General features: G+C 46.7%; 1 protein-coding gene across 3 annotated transcripts in view; it reads left to right on the forward strand.

Annotated features, from left to right (window-relative positions):
• LRRC9 (leucine rich repeat containing 9) overlaps positions 1-22,998 on the forward strand; it is a 77,265-nt gene that overhangs the window by 13,689 nt on the left and 40,578 nt on the right. For all 3 annotated transcript variants that reach the window (XM_081858414.1, XM_081858412.1, XM_081858413.1), the window contains 10 exons: positions 2,869-3,051; positions 4,263-4,418; positions 5,789-5,997; positions 6,979-7,110; positions 7,684-7,860; positions 8,834-8,945; positions 11,240-11,360; positions 12,963-13,142; positions 18,577-18,704; positions 22,165-22,377. In XM_081858414.1, the coding sequence (XP_081714540.1) occupies positions 2,869-3,051; positions 4,263-4,418; positions 5,789-5,997; positions 6,979-7,110; positions 7,684-7,860; positions 8,834-8,945; positions 11,240-11,360; positions 12,963-13,142; positions 18,577-18,704; positions 22,165-22,377 (1,611 nt within the window). The remainder of the gene's footprint in view (positions 1-2,868; positions 3,052-4,262; positions 4,419-5,788; positions 5,998-6,978; positions 7,111-7,683; positions 7,861-8,833; positions 8,946-11,239; positions 11,361-12,962; positions 13,143-18,576; positions 18,705-22,164; positions 22,378-22,998) is intronic.

Here is a 22,998-nt window from a genome sequence, read left to right on the forward strand (position 1 = left end):
TCGCTTTGCTTGCTTTAAAGCGACCTGGAGCCGGGGAGGAGGGAGGGAAGGAGAGCCATGGCAGCAAAGCGGGCAGCAGCCCGGGAGGAGGGACAGACACTAGCAAAGGTCTGTGTGCTCTCTAAACAGAGCAATGAGGCTGCAGAGGGACGGCAGGAAAGATAGAATTTAAGCAACCAGCAGCAAAATAAAACCAACCTCGAGCTCTGAGCCACGCAGTGAAAACCAGGAAGTAAAAAAAAAGGCTGGGGATGAGGGAGAGGGGAAAACTTCGCAAATCCCCGCGTCGCAGCTGATCCTTTTTTTTATATATATAAATATTTATTAAAATTTTTGAATACAAATACACAAATAATAAACAACCTTACTTATATCATAACGTGGTTTCATCACTTCTTTGGACTCCCTCACGTCTCCCGCTCCCATTTACATCGTAAAAAGGTTTTTCCAAGCAAATCATCAACTTGTTTACGATCTTATATCCACTCATTTAAATATAATCGAGCAATTCTCCAAAAAATTTATGTTTTCTTTAATCTCACTTATCATCAAATTCAAATCTAATCTAAATTAGCGTCGCAGCTGATCCTGATCCGCTGGGAGGGAGCAGCTTGTTTTCAGGCAGGATAGATTCGAGCATTGTCTGGGTCCTAGTGCCCCTACCGCTTTTTTGTGCTCCACTCTATTGCTGCTGGTGGCTGCTTATCACTCAGGCTGCAAAGAGGAGCGCTTTTACACAGCTAATGGCGAATCCCCTGCAATCCAAGTCCTCCTCACTTGCTCAAATCCATTCTGCCTCAAAACAAGGAGCGGAAGGAAAAGGCTGCAAACTGTTAAATGGAAAAAAAACCCAGGCACAGGGTGAATACCTTAAGTATACCTTTAAAGCAACAGTGCTCTTTCCCTCCCTCCTCCCCGCTCAGCTCGCCGAAAAGCTCCTTCTCCGCGCGTGCTCCTTGTCCCTTGAGAGCTTTTCCTTCCCTCCCCACTTAAAACGTGGTTACAAAGCACGGATCCACATGGATCCTCAGGATTTTTGCACTGGGCTACCCCAAACTCACCATCAGATCACACGTCTGTGGCCACAGCATGAACCATAAAAATCATACATCCACTGTTTCGTTTAGAATATTTTTTTCTTGTTTTCCTCCTCTAAAAACTACGTGCGTGTTATGGTCAGATGCGTGTTATAGAGCGAAAAATACGGTAATCTACAAATATTTTGAGTACCTAAAAACATTTAAAGGCAATCGGGTACCATCAAGGTTGCTAATATTAAGTTTGCCATGGCCACTATAAAACTACCCTGCACTCCATAAAACTTAGGGAACAAGCTGTACTACCAAAATGATTAAAGTTTTAAATGACAATTTTAGGTTATATTTTAGTGATCAAGATTTAATATATATTTTTAACTGCTGCTATATCTGAATTGTCTCTGTTATACCCAATTACAATTCAATGTATTCCTGTTGTGTTTTATGATTTTCCTGATATTGTAAGTGAGCTGGAACTGGTCTGTGACCGTAGTAATAAAATTCATTCATACCCTGCCCTGAGGTCTCACCTGTGGCTCCTAGAAGCTGTCAGCATGCGATGGCAGCCACACCCCAGGAAATGTCTCCAACTGGCTGCCTAACCAAGGTGAGGGGAGCTGATGGATCTCAAACCCTTGGTGAATTAGGGATTTCCCCTACATGCGAAGACAGGCTCAGGCGGATTGAGCAGACAAGACCAATAGTGGGTCCATCAGTCAAGAAGGCAGTTTCTGCACGTGCTGTAGAGGGACGTGAGGGGCAGGTGGGGCTCGTCCACCTGGGAAGGGAGCCCATCTAGGAGAAGGAAAACTCTGATCCTAAAATGCTGCTGCCTTGTGAGACACCTTCGAGAGAAGATAGGGCTAAAACGTAAACATACGCAAATCCAGAGTGGTTGGATGGCGCCTTGTACTCCTGCAGCCAAGGTGGGTGTCAAATATCTTGCTCTGCTTTCCTTTGGACCACCTCAGCCAGGCTGAGTAGCCCAGGACCTCCATACACTTCCCAGGCATGTGTCCAGGGTATGTCACTTCGCTGCTGCTAACGCAGAGGTTTGACTTCACCCCTGGAGATGTACTCCATTGTCTCTCGAGACAGATGGATGCCAATAATAATAATAATAATAATAATAATAATAATAATAATAATAATTTATTACTTATACCCCACCCATCTGGCTGGGTTTCCCCAGCCATTCTGGGCGGTTTCCAACAAGAAATAAAAAATACATTAAAACATCAGTCAGTACAAACTTCCCTAAACAGGGCTGCCTTCAGATATCTTCTAAACGTCAGATAGTTGTTTATTTCTTTGACATCTGGTGGGAGGGCGTTCCACAGGGCAGGCGCCACCACCGATAAGGCCCTCTGCCTGGTTCCCTGCAACTTGGCTTCTCGCAGGGAGGGAACCATCAGAAGGCCCTCGGTGCTGGACCTCAGTGTCAGGACCTTTTCCTCCAGAAGCATTTTATTTTAAAAATCCAATTAAAAATTTTAAAAATCTAATTTTATTGATTTATTTTTTAAAAAAACCTTTATTTTTATCCACCTTGATGCTGAAGTCCCGTCCCCCCCAATCCTCTTTCCCCTTCAAGATTTCTCTGGCAGATAAAACGCAGGGGGCGAGATCCAACTCATTGTGACAAGGTGCAAAGACTTCTCTTCCCTCCTGCGACGCCCTATGCACCACCACCACTGAGCAGATTTTGTGGGGCTGGAAGCGTGAGAAGCAGATTTCTGTCGTGCGAGTGAGTCGGCGTGCTTGGATCTCGCCCAGAATATGGGATGCTCTAGGAGGCATACAATCTTGTTGTCCCCGCTTTTCTCAACAGGAAGTAACCAATTTGGCCAGGCTGCCTCGTTTAGTCGATCTCTGCCTGAACGACCCCCAGTACGACCCCAATCCGGTTTGCCTTCTTTGCAATTACGCGACGCACGTCCTGTATCACATCCCTCAGCTCCAGAGGCTCGACACGTACGATGTATCTTCCAAACAAATCAAGGAGCTGGCAGAGGTCAGTGGAGACTCCCTCATGTCTTTATTAGACATAGGATCATCTGGTTGGCATCTCCGACAGTAATACATCTGTGTGATTTGGGGAGGGGGAGTTTGCTTTGATTCACAATGATAGGCCTTCTAAAATTCAGCTCATCCAGTATGACCAATGGCAACAAAGCAGGATTTTGAGGTGGAGCTCCAGGACCAGTGTGGTATAGTGGTTAAGAGCAGTAGTCTCATAATCTGGTGAATCGGGTTCGCGTCTCCGCTCCTCCACATGCAGCTGCTGGGTGACCTTGGGCCAGTCACACTTCTTGAAGTCTCTCAGCCCCACTCACCTCACAGAGTGCTTGTTGTGGGGAAGGAAGGAAAAGGAGAATGTTAGCCGCTTTGAGACTCCTTAGGGTAGTGATAAAGCGGGATATCAAATCCAAACTCCTCCTCCTCTTCTTCTAACCAAAATGAGCTGGAGGGACCTCAAACACAGCTGGGCTAGCCTGCCACATCTGGAAGTAATAATGGCCTTGGTCCAGTATACCTGAAGGAGCGTCTCCACCCCCATCGTTCAGCCCGGACAGTGAGGTCCAGCGCCGAGGGCCTTCTGGCAGTTCCCTCACTGCGAGAAGTGAGGTTACAGGGAACCAGACAGAGGGCCTTCTCGGTAGTGGTGCCCGCCCTGTGGAACGCCCTCCCATCAGATGTCAAGGAAATAAGCAGCTATCTTATTTTTAAAAGACATCTGAAGGCAGCCCTGTTTAGGGAAGTTTTTAATATCTAATGATGTATTGTTTTTAACACTCGATTGAGAGCTGCCCAGAGTGGCTAGGGAAACTCAGCCAGATGGGCGGGGTATAAATAATAAATTAATAATGCTGTCCTTTAAAGCCCTAAACGGCCTTGGTCCTGTATACCTGAAGGAGTTGTTCTGTCTGGACAATGAGGACCAGCGCCGAGGACCTTCTGGCTACCAGACTTCACCTGAAGGCAGCCCTGTTTAGGGAAGCTTATAATGTTTAATAGACTATTGTATTTTGATATTCTGTTGGAAGCCACCCAGAGTGACTGGGGAAACCTAGCAAGATGGGCGAGGTCTAAATAAATTATTATTATTTTTTAAATTATTATTATTATTTATTATCTTGGTTGCCATGGGTGGTTTTTGTGACATTGCGCAATGACTGTTCCCTCCACATTCCCCCCGTTTGGTTTCCCTTTTATCTTTCGAAGACCATGGTGATGAAAAAGGTCATGTTCTACAACATGCGCATCAAGAGCGCCCAGCGGCAGCTTAATGAGGAGCTCGAGAAGCTAAAAGAGAGGAAGCACAAGCTGCAGAAGCTTCCGGAAGACCGCATAAAGCATTTCAGCTACAACATCAAGAACGTAAGCACGGCCCTTGGCAGCGTCAGCCAAGTGCGTTTGGGTTGGGCCCTGCTTCTGGGACTGGCGGTTTTAGTTGCAGTGAGCTTGGATTTTAGGTGTGCTCACATTGCTGCCTTAGAGGGCAGGGGTCTCCCCCCTGCACCCCAGCCATGCATTTCACAGACCTCCCCCTACCCCCGTTCAGGTCAGCAAGGTTTCAGTTAAGTTTCTGTTTGTGTACACCCCAGGGAGAAGTGACAGAGCAGGGGCTGCCTTTAACCTGTGCAAAGCTGTTTGCGCTGGTTAGAAATTTTAGGACTCCCAAGTGGTGTGACACTGGTTTGAGAAACCAGTATCCAACAGTACAGTGGACGCTTGGGTTGCGAACGTGATCCATGCGGGAGGCACTTTCACAACCTGCAGTGCCGCGTCTGTGCAGGCATGGGTTGCAATTTGGCGTTTCTGCGCATGCGCAAAGCGCGGTTTAGTGCTTCTGCGCATGCGCGAGTGCCGAAACCTGGAAGTAACCTGTTCTGGTACTTCTGGGTTCGGCACGTTCATATCCCGAAAATGCGCAACCTGAAGCATTTGTAACCCGAGGTATGACTATATCTACAAAGTTTTGGGTCATGTTGAGACTGAAAACTCGGCACTGGAAATACACTTGATTGCACAGTAAACAGGAGTGGGAGCACAGATTTTGTCTCCAATTTGCTCTGACCCTGTCAGTTCCTGCCTAGTTGTTAGGGCGGCTGAACAAAAGCATCACACACACACCCCAGAATGAACATTTGAGCCACTCCACTGAAATTTCCCCACCTTTTCTCCAATACGAAGGCCATCTCAAAGAGATGGGCTTTGTGGTTCTTCTGAAAGCTGCTCAGTCTTTGGTCTTGGGAAATCAAAGGCCAAACTGCACATTATGTTAAACACACTATCTTTTTTAAAAGATGCATGCTTAGCATTGGCCACCTGATAGTTCTGGAAAAAACCAGCCAGCGGGGGCCCCAATCCAGAAGAAAACAACAGTGCAAGAAGGAGGCAATGTTAACTCTTTCCTTCCAACACTTCTCCCCACAGATCTCTCCCCACCGCCACCTCCAGTTTGCTATTTGCTCTCAAAGGTACTGTTTGTTTCAGAGAGAAAACAAGAGCAGACTTTTTAATGGAGGATTTTGTGGAGACGTGTGTTTTGGTCCCAATCTGGGTTGAGCCAATGTGCAGTTGCTGCTTCTGAAAGAAAAACAAACAAACACCAAAGCGTTCAGTGCTTTGTGTGGTTTTAAATAAAATAAAATAAAATAAAAGACCTGTTTAACGTAAAGTGTAGTGCAGCCCTAAAGATTTCAGCGTTTTCATGTACTTCTTTTCATCATTTCCTTTTCCAACAGCTGGAACGTGAACTGGGGGAATTGCAGGCCTCTGGCAAGATACAGGCGAGCAAAGCTATTTCGAGCCAAAACTTAGGCTGCGAAAAATCCGATGAGGAAGCTGAGAGTCCGGATGAGGCCTCAGAGGAATCGAGCCTTGAGCAGTGGTTTCTGCATAAGCTGGAGGCCCTCAAAAGAAGAGTGAATTTCTGGAGCAAAAAGCTAGAGGAGTACGTGCGTTTCAGGAAATGTTCAAGGGCTGTTTGAGTAGGCTTTGGGTTTGGAGGTCTTGTGCTCACTGCCCACACCTGGGGTGAAATGCACGGTGGGGTTTTTCTTCCCCCTTAATCCCCCGTCAGCTCCTCCTTCACTTTTCTTGCCTCTTATGAAATGGCTTCAAGCATTATGCAAATCTGCGTGTCATCTAAAAACACAACTAACCACCGAGCATTAAAAACTTTCCTATACAGGGCTCCCTTCAGATGTCTTCTAAAAGTCAGATAGTTGTTTATTTCCTTGACATCTGATGGGAGCACGTTCCACAGGGCGGGTGCCACTACCGAGAAGGCCCTCTGCCTGGTTCCCTGTAACTTCGCTTCTCACTATGAGGGAACCACCAGAAGACCCTCGGAGCTGGACCTCAGTGTACTGGGCTGGATGATGCAGGTGGAGACGCTCCTTCAGGTTGTTGTTGTGGTTTAGTCGTGTCCGACTCTTCATGACCCCATGGACCAGAACACGCCAGGGACTCCTGTCTTCCACTACCTCCCGCAGTATGGTCAAACTCATGCTGGTAGCTTCGAGAACACTGTCCAACCATCTCGTCCTCTGTCTTCCCCTTCTCCTTGTGCCCTCCATCTTTCCCAACATCAGGGTCTTTTCCAGGGAGTCTTCTCTTTTCATGAGGTGGCCAAAGTATTGGAGCCTCAACTTTAGGATCTGTCCTTCATTGAGCCCTCAGGGTTGATTTCCTTCAGAATGGATAGGTTTGATCTTCTTGCAGCCCATGGGACTCTCAAGAGTCTCCTCCAGCACCATAATTCAAAAGCTTCAGGTATACAGGGCCAAAGCCATTTAGGGCTTTAAAGGTCAGCACCAACACTTTGAATGGTTCTCAGAAATTTACCAGGAGCCAATGTAGATCTTTTAGGGCCACCTGGTATTTATTGTGGTCCTTCCAACCAAGACAGATCCTGCTCTTTTTGTTGCAGAGTTGAAGCTGTTTATCAGGGAGAAGTCAAGAAGAAGAAGAAAGCCAGTAGTTTGGCTGTGCAGTTTTTGCTGACTGAACTGGAAACAGTGGGAAACACCCGTTTTGAAGAGGGCTCCCCCAGCGATGCCTGGTACAGCTGTTTTGAGATACTGTATTTTGAAACCTTGATCTATATTCTTAAAAGGTTAATTCTTACACCTCTTCATATTTCCACAGAAGTCTCTAAGTACACACAGAGAAGATAAAGTAATTTAAACATCCAGAAACACTCAAAAGCAATTCTGCTACAGATGGGAGGAATAGGCAGAATGAACCACAAAACCCACATTCTTCATTCATTCATTTTTATTTCTGTTTGTGAAATTGCTTCCTACAAATCCTCTTAAAATGACAACCAGAAATCTATCAAAATAAATCAAGATACATCAAAATGCAGCACAATTACAGCACATCACAAAACAACATGTAATTCAGTCATCAAAACCATTCACTGTTGTGCCTCAATCTATTCCAATTTTAATTTGCAATTTCATCCAGTATTTTCTGTTCCGTTGCAACTGGCTTATTGTGCACAAGTCTTTCTTCTGTTTTGCCATCCATTGACATACAAACTGACATTTTTAAAAATTTGTATTGCAGTGCACAATTGATGCACATACCTCAGCCGTCAACAGCCTCAAAGTCCTCTGTTTTTTAAACACAGGTTTAATTCCTGCTATGAATTGATTCTATCCCGATTTTGCGCCTTGGACTTCAAAACCCATGGCATCACAGGAGTGAAAGTGAATCGCGTCATTAGGGTGCACAACCGGATTCTGAGGCTGAAATTTGAAGAGAAGTTTCAACACTTTCTGGATAAAGAAGATTTAAATGAGTTCTTGTAAGTGGGCTTTCCTTTTCCTTTTAGTTATAGATGAGTAAGACAGCAAGATAGTGAATTCTGACCAAAGGTGAGGTGTCCTTGTATTAACCAGAGTTTTTAAACTGGAGTTCAAAGTTGGTTTGCATCCTTTGGCTACAGGGAAATCTGGTTAGCGTTAATGTTACATCACAAATTAATGTTCTGCCTTGGTTTAAAGTGAACCAAGGAAAGGAGAAACAAAATAAAAAAATTCCTTCCAGTAGCACCTTAAAGACCAACTAAGTTAGTTCTAGGTATGAGCTTTCTTAGAACTAACTTAGTTGGTCTTTAAGGTGCTACTGGAAGGAATTTTTTTATTTTGTTTTGACTATGGCAGACCAACACGGCTACCCATCTGTAACAAGGAAAGGAGGACGGACTTGCACATGACAGATGGGGACAGGGAATGTGCAAAACTCACAGCACGCTTCTTATTTCCTCACCATAGTTAGGGAACAAAGAGGAAACTAGATACTAAAGATGGACTCCTATTACCTATTTATCTACTTGCACTGGTGTGCTTTTGAACTGCTAGGTTGGCAGGAGCTGGAACAGAGCAACGGGAGCTCACCCCGTCGCAGGGATTCGAACTGCCGACCTTCCGATTGGCAAGCCCAAGAGGCTCAGTGGTTTAGACCACAGCTGGAGACAGGAGAGTGGGGGAGGTTGTCTCATGAGCAGGCGCTTTAGCAGAAAGTTCCATATCTCATGCCTGTTTGCCCTTCTTTTGTAAAACTTTGTTTTCAAAAAGTATGTTGGTTGCAAGTGCAATGCTGCTGGGACACCATCCACCTTTTTTGTTAATTTCCCGAAAGCATTCATTTGATATGCAAATCATATGCAAACTTGTGTGGTGTGCCCAGTACCCTGAGACACTTAATGCCCCTGAGCATTCTTGTGCCCAGTACTAGAGGTGTTCTCCCCCCCTCTTATTCCCACCTTCCCAATCTAGAAACTACAGGAAGATGCTGGAATATCTCTTCTATGTATCTCCCCCAGACGTACCCTTGAAGAAACAGCAGTTGGTTCAAATCCTAGAGGATGGCTTCCAGGAAGTAAAAAAGGTAACCGGAAGTTTATTTTATTTTTTATTTTTTGAAGTAGTTTTTATTTGATTTTACAAGTATATAACAGCAGCAGCAACAACAACTTATTATTTATTCCTCCTTTTAATTAAACCTTTTCTACTGCACCTTTCCCAATAATCTATATTTTATAGAACATCACTGTCTCCATAGTGCTTGCTACATTACAAGTGTTATTGCAATCCTGCTAAGGTTGGCATCTGCTTACAGTGGTCTCCAAGATAAATTATAATTCTTTCCCCATTCTTTATTAAAGTTTGGTCTTCTTGGTAACTGGAAGTTTAAATTGAGACCTCTTGTGTCTCTCTGGCTTCAGAGCGTTTGGTCTGAATTAGCGTCTTCATCTTCAGAAAAGTTCCATACTACAGCCTTCCACAGACTGTACCACTTCATCGTGCAAGCAAGGGAACCTTAGGATTGAAGTCTACTTTTTATTTCTTAAGAAAAAAGAGAAACAAAACGCCTCCACTCAGTCGTGGAGCTTCATGCTCCGGCACCGGGGGGCGGAGAGCAGGCAGGGTGGGGCTGGCGCGTGTCCTGGAGGCATGGCACTCAGCGTGGGCAGGGGGGCAGCCACAATGGCACTCCACCGGTATTGCGCTGCCGGGAGCGGTGTGCTCCCCCTGCACTCCTCTTCCTCCGCCAGTGCCTCCACTGAAGTCAGCTGTTATGTACTGAGTTGAATAGGATCCAAAATGCAGCAGTCTGATTGGTCCTAGAACAATGCAGCAGTATGATTGGTCTGCAGGAGCCACCCAATCCGGCTCCAGATGGAAGTGAATCCACAACCTGATTGGCCTACAGGAGAATTCCGGAATTAGCCAATCACATGCAGCCCATTGTGTAAATAATGTATATAAAGCAGATACTTTGAGAGGACTTTCATTCCTCATCACCACTATGAGCTGAATAAAGAGCATGAAATCCACTCTCGACTCCGAGTATATTTCAACAGCGCTGGCCTACTCAGGAGGCAAGATGAGGTGGTTGCCTCAGGCAGCAGATCCAGCCTCCTCTGCCGCCAATCACTGCCGATGTGTCTGTCTCCTTCACTCTCGGACGCTCCCTGTCACTCCTGCGTCTTCTGCAGCTGATCGAAGCAGAGGCAGCAGCCATGACAGGGGCCTGGCATTTTCTGTCTCGCCTGAAGTGGCAAAGTGTCCTGGGCTGGCCCAGCCTGATGTTCTCATTTTCTAGAATGCTGTTAGTATTTGTACTGTATTTGTAGAAAATGCATTTTACGTAGAATAAATTATAATGAGGAAAAGAAAACCTGTGCAAGGGAATGGAGTGTTAACGGCTGCAAAATCTTGGGACTCCAGTTTAAGGTCGCTGTAACGCTGAAACATTGCCTTTGTTAACTCACTTTTAAAAGTGAGCATCTCTGTGTCTTAGTTAGTGGTAGGAAGGTTGGGACTTGCCATTCTTTTTCTGACTGTGGAGACTCCAAGAACCCACCACCCAGAGGAGTTGGAGAGGACAGACAAGCTACAATTTATGGATTGCTTCAGAGGAGTTTTAGAAGCAAGAAGACCCTCTCTTGGGCTCAAGAGAGTGAAACGCAGTGCACTGGACTTAGTACATATGTATGACACTGCTGGACCATAAAGAAGGCTGATCGCCGAAGAATTGATGCTTTTGAATTCTGGTGCTGGAGGAGACTCTTGAGAGTCCCATGGACTGCAAGAAGATCAAACCCATCCATTCTTAAGGAAATCAGCCCTGAGTGCTCACTGGAAGGACAGATCCTGAAGCTGAGTCTCCAATACTTTGGCCACTCCATGAGAAGAGAAGACTCCCTGGAAAAGACCCTTGATGCTGGGAAAGATTGAGGGCACAAGGAGAAGGGGATGACAGAGGACGAGATGGTTGGATAGTGTTCTTGAAGCTACGAACATGCGTTTGACCAAACTGTGGGAGGCAGTGGAAGACAGGAGTGCCTGGTGTGCTCTGGTCCATGGGGTCACGAAGAGGCGGACACGACTAAACGGCTAAACAACAACAACAATGATACTGCTTGCAATAGTTGCCATCCTGCAAGCGAAGAGTTGTCTTCAAAGTCTTGAGTGCGGAGTCTGCTTCATCTACTTCAAGGGTGAAATCACTTTGTCACTCTGCATGACTCAGAAAAATAGCCAACAGAGACAAGCGAGAGCTGAGCTGCATGGCAGCTTTCCATGGGAAGGAAGGGGTTTGTTGTAGTTAAATGTTGGGAGAGCATTTAAGGGTCAGTCTGATCTGCCTATTCAGACTTGCTTTGTTGCTCTTTGCAGCCTGGAAGCGAAGGAGGCGTCCAGCTCTCCAACAGTCTCAGTATCTGCGAATGTCCAAGAATTGAATATTTGCAAAAGCAAGCCAGAAGCAAGGGGGACTCCGAGGATACATTCAGGCGTGGTAAATATAGAGAGGTTGCTCTAAGCACCCATGAATAATTTTTAGAGCCCTCATCAAATAAAAAAAGCCTTTTCAGCTGGAAAAGCTGCAGGGGCCTTGCAATAAATGCAGCGGGTTGTGGCAAGAGGGACAGAGCCTTGGGTGCTAGCGGGGTGGTTTTAAGGCCATGCTTTCTGCTAGTGGAAGTGGGGTCCATTTCCAAGTCAGATTCTGTAGTAGGTGTTCTTAATAATAATAATAATAATAATAATATTTTTTTACTTATACCCCGCCCTTCCCGGTTCAGAAAACCAGGCTCAGGGCGGCTAACAACAAATTTAAAACACTTAATTGATGCAACAAAAAACAGCATAAAACGTGAATAACCATAAATTCAAAAATCAATTTAGGGGAAAAATGCATCAAATAAACATTAGATGATCACCAGGGCTAGCTGGCTAAATTAGTCCTATTTGGGCCAGCGAGGAGACCAGGGGAGAATTAGCTGTGGGATCTCAGGGCGGGTAATCTTCATAAAAAGGGGAGGGAGAGGGAAGGAAGGGGAATAAAAGATCAGGCTAAGTTCAAATTGAAAGCCAGGCGGAATAGCTCTGTCTTACAGGCCCTGCGGAAGGAAGTTAAATCCTGCAGGGTCCTGGTCTCATGGGACAGAGCATTCCAGCAGGTTGGAACCATCACTGAGAAGGTCCTGTCCCTGGAGGAGGATAATCTGACTTCCTTAGGGCCCTGGACCTCTAAACTATGATTATTCATGGACCTTAAGGTCCTCTGCGGGGCAGACCAGTTGTAGATGAGACTGGAAGCCAAATAATATTGCTGTGACGAGGTGAGGAACTGTCAGAGAGGAAAGCAGCTTGCACTGGAGACAAAGAAGAAATTCATTCAGTCTGGGTTTTTCTTATGCAGACCTGTGGCTCAGCTGGTTAGAGTGTGGTGCTGATCATGCCCAAGGTTGCAGGTTCGATCCCTGTATGGGGCAGCTGCATAGTCCTGCATTGCAGGGGGGTGGACTGGATGATCCTCAAGAGACCCAACTTCTGCAATTCTATGATTATATCAAATTCACCCTTCTCATACCAGTGCTTCAAAATCTGCTTCAAAATCCATACATCCATCAAAGGCTGATATGCAGTTTTCCAACGAATGAATACAAAAATGGGTATATTATTTATTTGTTTAGTATATTTAGTTAGTTAGTTAGCTATTTATATAAGCCATTTTAAATCCCTCTTCAGCTGAAAAGGCTTTCAGAGTGGTGGGCAAATCACTTATTTATTTATTTTTAAAGTACAGAAAAAACACGCACGTTAGTGAGAACAACGTGCAAAAACGTGTTCCGCAAGGGGGGAGATTCGGCATTTTGTAGGACAGCGAGTCAGGGCGTCTCCAAAGGCAAATCTTGACATCACCTCTGTTTGGATGACACCCAGGGGAATGACCTCTGATGATGTCCTTAATGTGTGGGCAGATCCGGACAAGAACAGTCACCCATTGTGTATGCTGCTTGGTTCATTTTGCTTCCGTCGTTTGGGACTCTCCTCTGGGGTTTTGATGCCTTGTGTTCTTGTAAGCGAGACGTTCTCATCTCTTCTCCTTTCTCAGGGAAACTCATCGTTGCAAAAGTCTTCCTTGGGCACAGCGCCCCGGCTCACGACGGAGAGCCAATTGTCCAGGCCAGGTATCCCAACATCAATTCCGTCTACAGGTCTGGCAAGTCCTCACAGAACAGCCCCTGTAGTACAGCCAGCAGTGGGGCTGTGGACCAGCAAGAGAAACCCAAGTGTAAGTTAGTGTCTCCAACTGGATTTGGTCATATCGTACTCCTGGGATTTCATTGGGGAAATTTGTTCCTGGGATTTTTAGTATTTTAAAAAATGTAACAGTACCCAATAAGGGTCCCTATATGGAATCAAGAATATATAACCACCTAGGTGTGATGTACCCCAACAACCAAACGTATATGAAAGGAGAATGCACAGTAGTACAAGTAAGGAGATCATAGGATTAAGGAACCCTCAGGGGTCATCGAGTCCAACCCGCTGCAATACAGGAATCTCAACCAAACTATCCAGGGCAGATAGCTACCCAACCTCTATTTTAAAACCTCCAAGGTGTGGGATGTGAAACACAAGAGCAGTCAAGTACAACATTCCTAGAGTGAACATGTTTACACATGGGGAAGAATGTTTGTCCAGCCAGCAGGTAAACTTCCTGTTTCCTTCTGGGCTGGGACAGACTTCCTCTGCATGTGACTAGAGGTGGGCGTGGCCTCACCTGTGCAGGTAGCGACAAAAGCACAGGGCAGGGCAGCCATGTCTCTTTTTTTACCACATGCATCGAAGAAGCAACGTCTGCTTAGCCAAAGATGCCCTCTTGGCTTCCATCCAAGAGAGGACAAAGGGACTGTCTTCTTATGGAATAGTTTCCAGGTGTATGTTACTTTTCTAAGCTAAGTCTGCCTTCTGGGATCCTATTGTGAACAGAATGATATGTGAGTAAACTCTTTGTATACTTTTGTAGAAGACTGTGTCATGTCTTATCTCTTATGAGGGAATAAGGGGAAAATACCAGAACAGTTATTATAGAGGCTTTTGCGAGCCTGAGCAAACGCATGCGCTGCAAGTTTAAAGAGGGGAATGTTACTCTGCTAAATTGTGGAACTTGTTAACACAAGTTGGAAAAGGATATAATCAGACAATATATCCTCTCCTGCATCCCTGAACATTCCCACACAAGGAAGGAGAATCCGCCACCTCCCGAAGGAGTCCGTTCCACTGGCGAACAGCTCTTACTGTCAGAAAGTTATTCCTTTCTTAGAACTTGAATCCATTGGTTTGGATCCTACCCTCCAGAGCAGGAGAAAACAAGCTTGCTCCATCTTGCATGTGACAGCCCTTGAGACATTTGAAGATGGCTGTCATATCTCCTCTTAGCCTCTTCTTTTCCAGGCTAAACATACCCAGCTCCTTCAACCGTTCCTCATCAGGCTTGGTTTCCAGACCATGGATCATCTTGGCTGCCGTCCTCTGCACACGTTCCAGCTTGTCAACATCCTTCTTAAATTGGGGTTCCCTGAATTGGACACAGTGTTCTAGGTGTGGTCTGACCAAGGCAGAATAGAGTGTTGCTATGACTTCCCTGGGACACGGGTGGCGCTGTGGGGAAAACCTCAGTGCCTAGGACTTGCTGATCGCAAGGTCGGCAGTTCGAATCCCTGCGGCGGGGTGAGCTCCCGTCATTTGGTCCCAGCTCGTACCACCTAGCAGTTCGAAAGCACCCCTAAGTGCAAGTAGATAAATAGGTACCACTTTATAGCGGGAAGGTAAACGGCGTTTCCGTGTGCGGCGCTGGTGCTGGCTCGCCAGATGCCGCTTAGTCACGCTGGCCACGTGACCCGGAAGTGTCTCCGGACAGCGCTGGCTCCCGGCCTCTTGAGCAAGATGAGCATGCAACCCTAGAGTCGGACACGACTGGCCCGTACGGGCAGGGGTACCTTTACCTTTTATGACTTCCCTTAATCTGGACACTAGACTTCCATTGATGCAGCCTAGAATAGCATTAGCATTTTTGCTGCTGCATCACACTGTTGACTCATGTTAAGCTTGTGGTCCTTTTCACATGTACTACCAGTAAACCAGGTGTGTGGTAATCTGTCAGAGGTTATTTAGCTGAGATTCTTGCATTGCAGGGGTTGGACCAGATGACCCTTTGTGTCCCTTCCCACTCTACAATTCTGTGATTCGCAGTTCTTGCAGAATGACCGGCTATAGATGTTTTGACCATTCAGTCTGTTTCAGATACGTCCCAATTAGTTCTAAGTCATTTGGAAAGCTTTTGTAAGCTATTTGGACACCCACCCACACCCCGCAAAAAATGGAAGTCTCCATTTGTCTGAGGACTCCGGTGCAGAGGGCGAGAGAGTGCCTAGAAAAAGCTCAGGAGAGAGCAGATATTTCCACTCACCCACTGCTACCGGATGGGACGTGGGTGGCGCTGTGGGTTAAACCACAGAGTCTAGGACTTGCCGATCAGAAGGTTGGCAGTTTGAATCCCCGCAATGGGGTGAGCTCCTGTTGCTTGGTCCCTGCTCCTGCCAACCTAGCAGTTGGAAAGCACACCAAAAAGTGCAAGTAGATAAATAGGTACCGCTCCGGCAGGAAGGGAAATGGCATTTCCGTGCGCTGCTCTGGTTCGCCAGAAGCAGCTTAGTCCTGTTGGCCACATGACCCGGAAGCTGCACGCTGGCTCCCTCGGTCAATAAAGCGAGATGAGCGCCACAACCCCAGAGTCGGTCAGGACTGGACCTAATGGTCAGGGGTCCCTTTATCTTTACCTTTGCCTTACTTCTACCGGAAGAAAATAGCAAGGCAGCGAGTAGCCACTAGAGGGAGATCCAGCCTCACACATGAAGCCTCTGCATTTATTTGAAACCTTTGCATTCTTTTTCTGCTTTGGGGTGCTCCAAAAGCCGTGATCTGCCCTAGTACAGAGAAAGCGGCAAGATGGAAGTAAGCGCCACATCTGTGCTTGGGATGGGTGGCTCACAGCGATGGTGGCGACGTTCTGCCTCCGCTGTTGGAGGAGATACGCCTCTGAATACGAGCCACAAGGAATCCCAAGCGGGGCAAAAGGGCTGTTGTGCCTGGGCTTCCCTTGCACGCTTCCCATGGGCATTTGGCTGGTGAATATTAGAATAAGGTTACCAGATTTTTTTCAATGAATCCAGGGACACTTGTAGGAAGGATAGGATTTTGCCAGGGGACTGATTTGTAAATCCGGGGACCGTCCCTGGGAAACTGGGACGTCTGGTAACCTTATTTAGAACGAATTGCTGGACTAGATGGGCCTTTGTCCTGTTCCAGCAGGGCTCTTGTGACAAGTGCTGACCCTCCTGGGGCAGCCTGGATAGCTAGGTTGCCTAGAGCATGGTGCTGATGTTGCCAAGGTTGCAGGTTCGATCCCCACACGGGGCAGCTGTATATTCCTGTATTGCAGGGGGTTGGACTGGACTCTACGATTCTATTTTTCTCGAAAGCATACGTGGGATGGGGTGTGGGGGTGTTAAGGGAGGGGTAGTACCTCTGGTGGGAGACATGTTGTATAGTTTTTCCATCTTTGGTCTCTGCCCTGCACTCAGCTCCCAGAAGCTGTCAGCATGCGGCAGCAGCCGCATCCCAGGAAATGGCTTCGATTGGTCTTAAATCCTCAGTGAGTTAGGGGCTTCCCCTGTATGCAAAGACAGGCTGCAATGGGCAACGGGAAAACAGGCCTTCTCCGCAGTGGCTCCCCGTTTGTGGGATGCCCTCCCCAGGGTGACTCGCCTGGCACCTTCATTATATACCTTTAGGCACCAGGCGGAAACGTTCCTCTTCAACCAGGCCTTTGGCTGATTAATGCTCTACAGCCTTTTTAAATGTTTCTGCAGGAAGGGAGGTGGGTGGGTTATTGTTTTTGCTGCTTTGTTTTTAACAAGATTTAACCAGCTGTGTTCCTAATAAATAAGGTATACTATTCATTGTATCAAATTTCAACAGAAGTAACTCATAAAGTTCAACAACCGAACAAAGCAGACGACCCAGTGGATCAGATCAGAACTTAAAACCTTCTTTGTTGTTAAACTCTTTTACCTGCAGAGCATATTTGCAGGAGGCACAGTGCCCACATTTAAAGAAACCACGTGCAGAACCAGACAACGTACGTTGTATGGGTGTTGGTTTTAAATCTGTATGCACCAATATATCTTTTAGTGACTTGGTGCGTCGTTTCGCAAAAAGGGGGTGTCAGGGAACTGCCATCAGGGCCGGAGGGAGAGAGCAAAATCCAGAGGGATTCCAGAGAGCGTCCCGGGATGGGGAGAGGCAGCCCATCTTCTGGGGAAGAGAATCAACGTAGCACCAGTGGAGAAGGGGGGCAGATGGGGGAAGTGGCGAGGCAGTCCCATGACTCCTTGCCGGGGACCAGCGGGGAGAGTAGGGGTCCTCCGCTGCCTACGCCCTCCTTCCGCAGAAGGCTTTCGCGCAGAGAGAGTAGGAGGAGACTAGGCGTCAAAGAGCTTCTTTGCTGGAAGAAGTTCAAGAAACGCCCACTGACGGATTCTGCCAGCGACTGAGACAGCCATGGGTGAGTGGCTGTCCGGACAGAAAAGGTTCACTCAGGCAACCCAGCCAGGTGTGTGCACTGGCTTACGCACGAGCAACCCCTAGAACCATTACAGGGGGGTATAATCACACTTACTTAGTGCTTTAACTACTGAAGAAGCCCAGGATGGCAAAACAAGGCCAATATTCTGGAAATCATTGTCTAGACTCTGTGAAAGGATTTTGTGGAACTGAAACAACCTTTCATGTAGATTGCTTGGACTTTATGAACAGACAGGTGGAATAGACACCATTACACGGGTGGACCTTATGCATGAACTGACTAGAAAATGATCTGATCCACTGGGTCTTCTGCTTTCTTCGGTTGTTGAACTTTATGAGTGGTACCTCAGGTTAAGAACTTAATTCATTCTGGAGGTCCGTTCTTAACCTGAAACTGTTCTTAACCTGAAGACCACTTTAGCTAATGGGGCCTCCTGCTGCCGCTGCGCCACTACTGCACAATTTCTGTTCTCATCCTAAAGCAAAGTTCTTAACCAGAGGTAATATTTCTGGGTTAGCGGAGTCTGTAACCTGAAGTGTATGTAACCTGAGGTACCACTGTACTTCTGTTGTTGCTTTGTTTTTAATGGCTTCCTCGTTTTCATCCTGTCTTTTGTTTGGTGAACCGTCCTGAGATCTTACGGCGAAGGGTGGCATATCAGTCTAATAAACAATGAGAAGGTGGTTTCTGCACATGCTTTGCAGGGGCAAATAGGGTCTGTCCACCCAGGGAGGCAGCTGGTCCTAAGCCTCTGCTGTTGTGTGGGGCAGAGGTCTATTGATGGCTGCTGGCTATGGTGGAGCTGGAGGCAGCTGGAAACCACAGGAGAGTATTGTTCTTGTGCTCAGGAACTTTTCTTGTGGGTTTCCCATGGACACCTGGTTGGCCACTGTGAGAAGAGGATGCTGGACAAGGTGGGCCATTGGCCTGATCCTGCGGGCTCTTCTTCTCTCCTCTTTCTTATTTTCCTTCTGGAAATGTCTCCTGTTCTTACAATTTCAAAACTTCAGTAACCGTTATAGGGAGGGGTGGGGAATCCATGAGAGAATCTGCCATTCCTGCTCTTGCCTTTCAGCTTCAGAAGTCTGCTCTTCCCTGGACTACAAGAACTGCGACTGCAACCTGCGACAGTGCGAGTGGTTTGTGTTCGATCACGAGCTGGTTCTGCCCGAGTACATCGTAGAGTTTGAGTACATCACCTTGGTACGCGCTTCCTGCTCCCTAGCAATGCGTTCAGCGCGGAGGGGCTAGTGTAGAGATCCCCACATTTGCTAATGTGCCTGGGCTTGCCAATCAGAAGTCGGCACTTCGAATCCCTGCGACGGGGTGAGCTCCTGTTGCTCTGTCCCAGCTCCTGCCAACCTAACAGTTTGAAAGCACACCAGTGCAAGTAGATAAATAGGTACCACTGCGGCGGGAAGGGAAATGGCATTTCCGTGCACTCTGACTTCCATTACGGTGTCCTGTTGCATCAGAAGCAGTTTAGTCCTGCTGGCCACATGACTTGGAAAGCTGTCTGTGGACAGACGCCGGCTCCCTCAGCCTGAAGCGAGATGAGCGCCACACCCCATAGTCACCTTTGACTGGACTTAACTGTCCAGGGGTCCTTTACCATTTTTAACTTTTACCTAAAGAATTATCATGCATCCTGAGGAGCTGCTGCCATTTAGTCAGGGCCGGCCCACCCATGAGGCAAGGTGACCTGGCTGCCTCAGGCGCTAGCATCTACGGGGCAGCAGATCTGTCCCACAAGGAATGCATTGCTTACTGTTGCCACTGCTGCTACTGCTGCCACCACAGTGGCAGTGCTAGCTGTGGTACGGGCTCGGCAGCTTGCCCCTGCAATTAAAGGGGCCACACGACGGAAATGTACGCCAGACCACAGTAAGAGCTGTTTGGTCGTGGAACAGGTTCCTTCAGAAGGTGGTGGACTCTCCTCCCTTGGAGGTTGTTAAGCAGAGGTTGGATGGCCATCTGTGAGGGATCCTTGAGTCGAGATTCCTGCATTGCAAGGGGTTGGACTAGATGATCGCTGGGGGTCCCTTCCAAGTCTACGAAACTGAAATGGACAGTTAGTGTCAGGAGTTCATCCTACACCCGAGTAGGACCCATTCCATCTAGTCCATCAACCTGGTAATCTTGTGTCCGAGGCTCTTAAGTCTTTTCCATGTCCCTTCTGCAGATCTTCTTGTTTATACTTGCACTTTACCTTGTCTTTTGTTGATCTCTTTCCTTTCTCATTGAGGAGTAGGTCTCGGGGAAACTCCAACCCAAAAATATCTCCATATCCCCTCAACAAATCAGCCCATTCCCCACAGTCCCATTCCCCACATTCAGCAGTGTAGTCCAGAAAGTATCTAAAAGCATGTTTCAAAGTCCCTCCAAAATTAAGACCCCCCACAACTCCAGACCCCCTCTGGCCCGCTCCAAATTCAGTCTTCAAAAACAGCAGCTTATGCTCCTGCAGGACCTCTGGTCTCTCCATTTGTGTTACTTGAGGTTCAGCAGCAACCTCCTCCGTTGTCTTCTGCATTTGCACTTGCCCTGTCAAAACAGGTTCCTGGGTTGGTTCCTGAATGGTTTCCTTAAGAGTATTCACTGCTTGTCCAAGGTTTTTGACTGCAACAGTCATCAAATCTGTCTTCTCATGCAGCTGCTCCAACAAAGCGCTTGTCTTGCAAAGAGCAAGCACCAAAGCTTCTTCTAAACACATTTTTATTCAAGGTCAGAGTCTGGTCCCACAGTCCTAATCTCCACAGCTGTGAAATCCCCAGATCAACTCCAGCAACAATTTAACAGGCTCCCTCTAGAGGAGACAATTTCTATTTGTATCCATCTTTTGAAAGCAAGTCCAACAAAAGGAAAGTTACTTTCATTTTTCATTTTTTTTTGTTTCTTTTAAATGCAAAAGGCAACATTGGAATCAATTTGTTTCTCTTCTTTAACTATCTGTCAAAAGACGTTCCATTCACAGTCAATGAACTTCCCCAGAAATTTCTGTCTCTGACACCCCTTCCCAGGTTTGAGACGGTGAAAATTTATCTTTACTCTCTCTCCTGCAGGCTTGAACAATCAAAATTCCCCCCTCTTTTCTCCTGCTTCCAAGAGGGGTTTTTTTTTTTATAATAATTTTTATTAAGTTTTCACAACATAAACATAACAACATAAACATAACAAGAAAAGATAACAATACAACATAAAAAAAGAAAAAACACAGATCATACAAACTTGAGGACTTCCCCATACCTCTCCTGTTCTGCACCCTTATTTCACAATTCTCTCTAGCAACCCTTCAGTCAATTTTTACATATCACCTCCTTAAAACTTCTTCCCTATGGTTTATAGTTTACAGCTGTAAATCTTCATTTCTTACCCCTCGACATCTTTTCAGTCCTTAATTTGACAACAATTCTCAAGATACACTTTAAATTTCTTCCAGTCCTCCTCCACCGCCTCCTTCCTCTGGTCACGGATTCTGCCGGTCATCTCTGCCAGTCCCATATATTCAATCACCTTCGTTTGCCATTCTTCCAGAGTGGGTAGTTCTTGCAACTTCCAATACTTTGCTAGTAGTATTCTTGCTGCTGTAGTGGCGTACATAAAAAAAGTCCTATCCTTCTTTGGTACCAATTGGCCCACCATACCCAAGAGAAAGGCCTCTGGTTTCTTAGGAAATGTCCACTTAAGGACTTTCTTAATTTCATTATAGATCATTTCCCAGTAGGCCTTAATCTTTGGGCAGGTCCACCAAAGGTGATAAAAGGTTCCTTCAGACTCCCAAGAGGGGTTTTGGTGGTTAAAACTGAAGGAAATTTAGACCTTTATATACGACTTTCCAGACTTTAGCTTGCACACTTTTTTGCTTCAATCTGTCTACAAAAGCGGAAGATGGACTTCCTGTTTAGAACCTTCCCGCTTCAGTGCCAAATTAAAATGTTTCTTAATCCAATTTTCCGTTCTACTCACGGGTACTTGTTTAGAGTCCAATTGTCCACAGGAAAAAGTCAGCGCTCTCCGGCAACGGCTGTGCGGCTTCACTCCGTAAAATTAGTGGTCGATTCAAAACACCGCGCCACTCACCCCACGTCGCTTCGGATCCCTGAAACAGGGTTTCCCTGCGAGTAGGGGAGGCGCTCCTGGTGTCAGCCGAATCCCACGTTCCCAGGCTTCCTCCGTCTGGGATTTTTAAAGGGTCTCCGCCTTCGCCGCAGCGGCAAGACCCGATTTTCGCGGAGCGGGTTCCTCTCGGTCAGAGGAGCTCCGCCATTGCTGATGGCGCTAACCCGGAAGTCCGGCCACATCTTTCTCAATTAGCAAGCTCTGCCTTTAATTAAAGGGGCTCACCTCCACTTCAGCGGTTGGAACCCAAGCTAATTTGCAAAGGGTCAAATCCAGGGAGGAGCAGATCTGGGCTTTTTTTTTTTTTTTTTGGTCCTAAATCAGGAGCTGGGAGCCTTTGGCCCTCTAGATGTTGGATGATGAAAGCTATAGTCCAACGACAGCTGGAGAATCACAGGCTTCCCCCCCTACCCCCTGTGCTGAGTGTTGCACTGAAGCATCTTTATGACTTTCGCTTAGCTCGTTTATATATCTGTTTAGTTAAACAAAGGAAATGCAGTAACAAGCTGTGGCAAAAAGAGAAAGCTCTGGGTCTTCTGCCTAGGTCAAAGTGGAGCCTCTGTTCTCGTCACTCAGCAACGTGACCGGGGAGGAAGGAAGGAGAAACTCGGCAGGATTTGTGCTTTCTCGGGATTTGCAACGCGACGACGAAGTTCTAAGCATGAAGCCTATCATTAAGCCCAAGCCCAAAATCGTTTGCCTGGATGAAAAGACAGTGCTGGCGGTAGCCAAGGCCAACATCTACAGTCAGATAATGGTGAGCAGGTTCTGTTACTCGGTGTTCTTGCAGAATCGAAGCGACACGGGGCTGTTTCCAAAGGAGACAGCAAACTCTTCCCATTCCCTGAAGTTGGGGGGACTTTTGTTTTTGCCTTGCCACACCACCTACCGTATTTTTCGCTCCATAAGACGCACCCGACCATAAGACGCACCTAGTTTTAGAGTAGAACAAGAAAAAAAATATTCTCTCCCTCTCTGCGCAGCACCTCTCCAGCGAAGCGTAGCGAAAGCAGCAATCCCTCTTGCTGTTCTGGCTTCTGGGATAGCCATGCCAAGCCTCTTCAGGGCAGGGGGAGAAGTCAGAACAGCAAGAGGGATCGCTGCTTTCGCTGCGAAGCGATCCCTCTTGCTGTTGTGGCTTCTGGGATAGCTACGCAGCCTGCATTCACCCCATAAGACGCACACACATTTCCCCTTACTTTTTAGGAGGGAAAAGGTGCGTCTTATAGAGTGAAAAATATGGTATATACCTTGTAAGCTTATAAGTTTGTATGTATGAGTCTCTCTTTCTTTAACACAGTGTATCTGAACCATTGTTGTTATTTGCACATCTTTATTTTTTTACCTTGTGCACTTCTAATTTTATACTGGGTACAAA

Source organism: Podarcis erhardii (genome assembly GCF_964252035.2).
Source record: "Podarcis erhardii genome assembly, chromosome: 1".
NCBI lineage: Eukaryota > Metazoa > Chordata > Lepidosauria > Squamata > Lacertidae > Podarcis > Podarcis erhardii.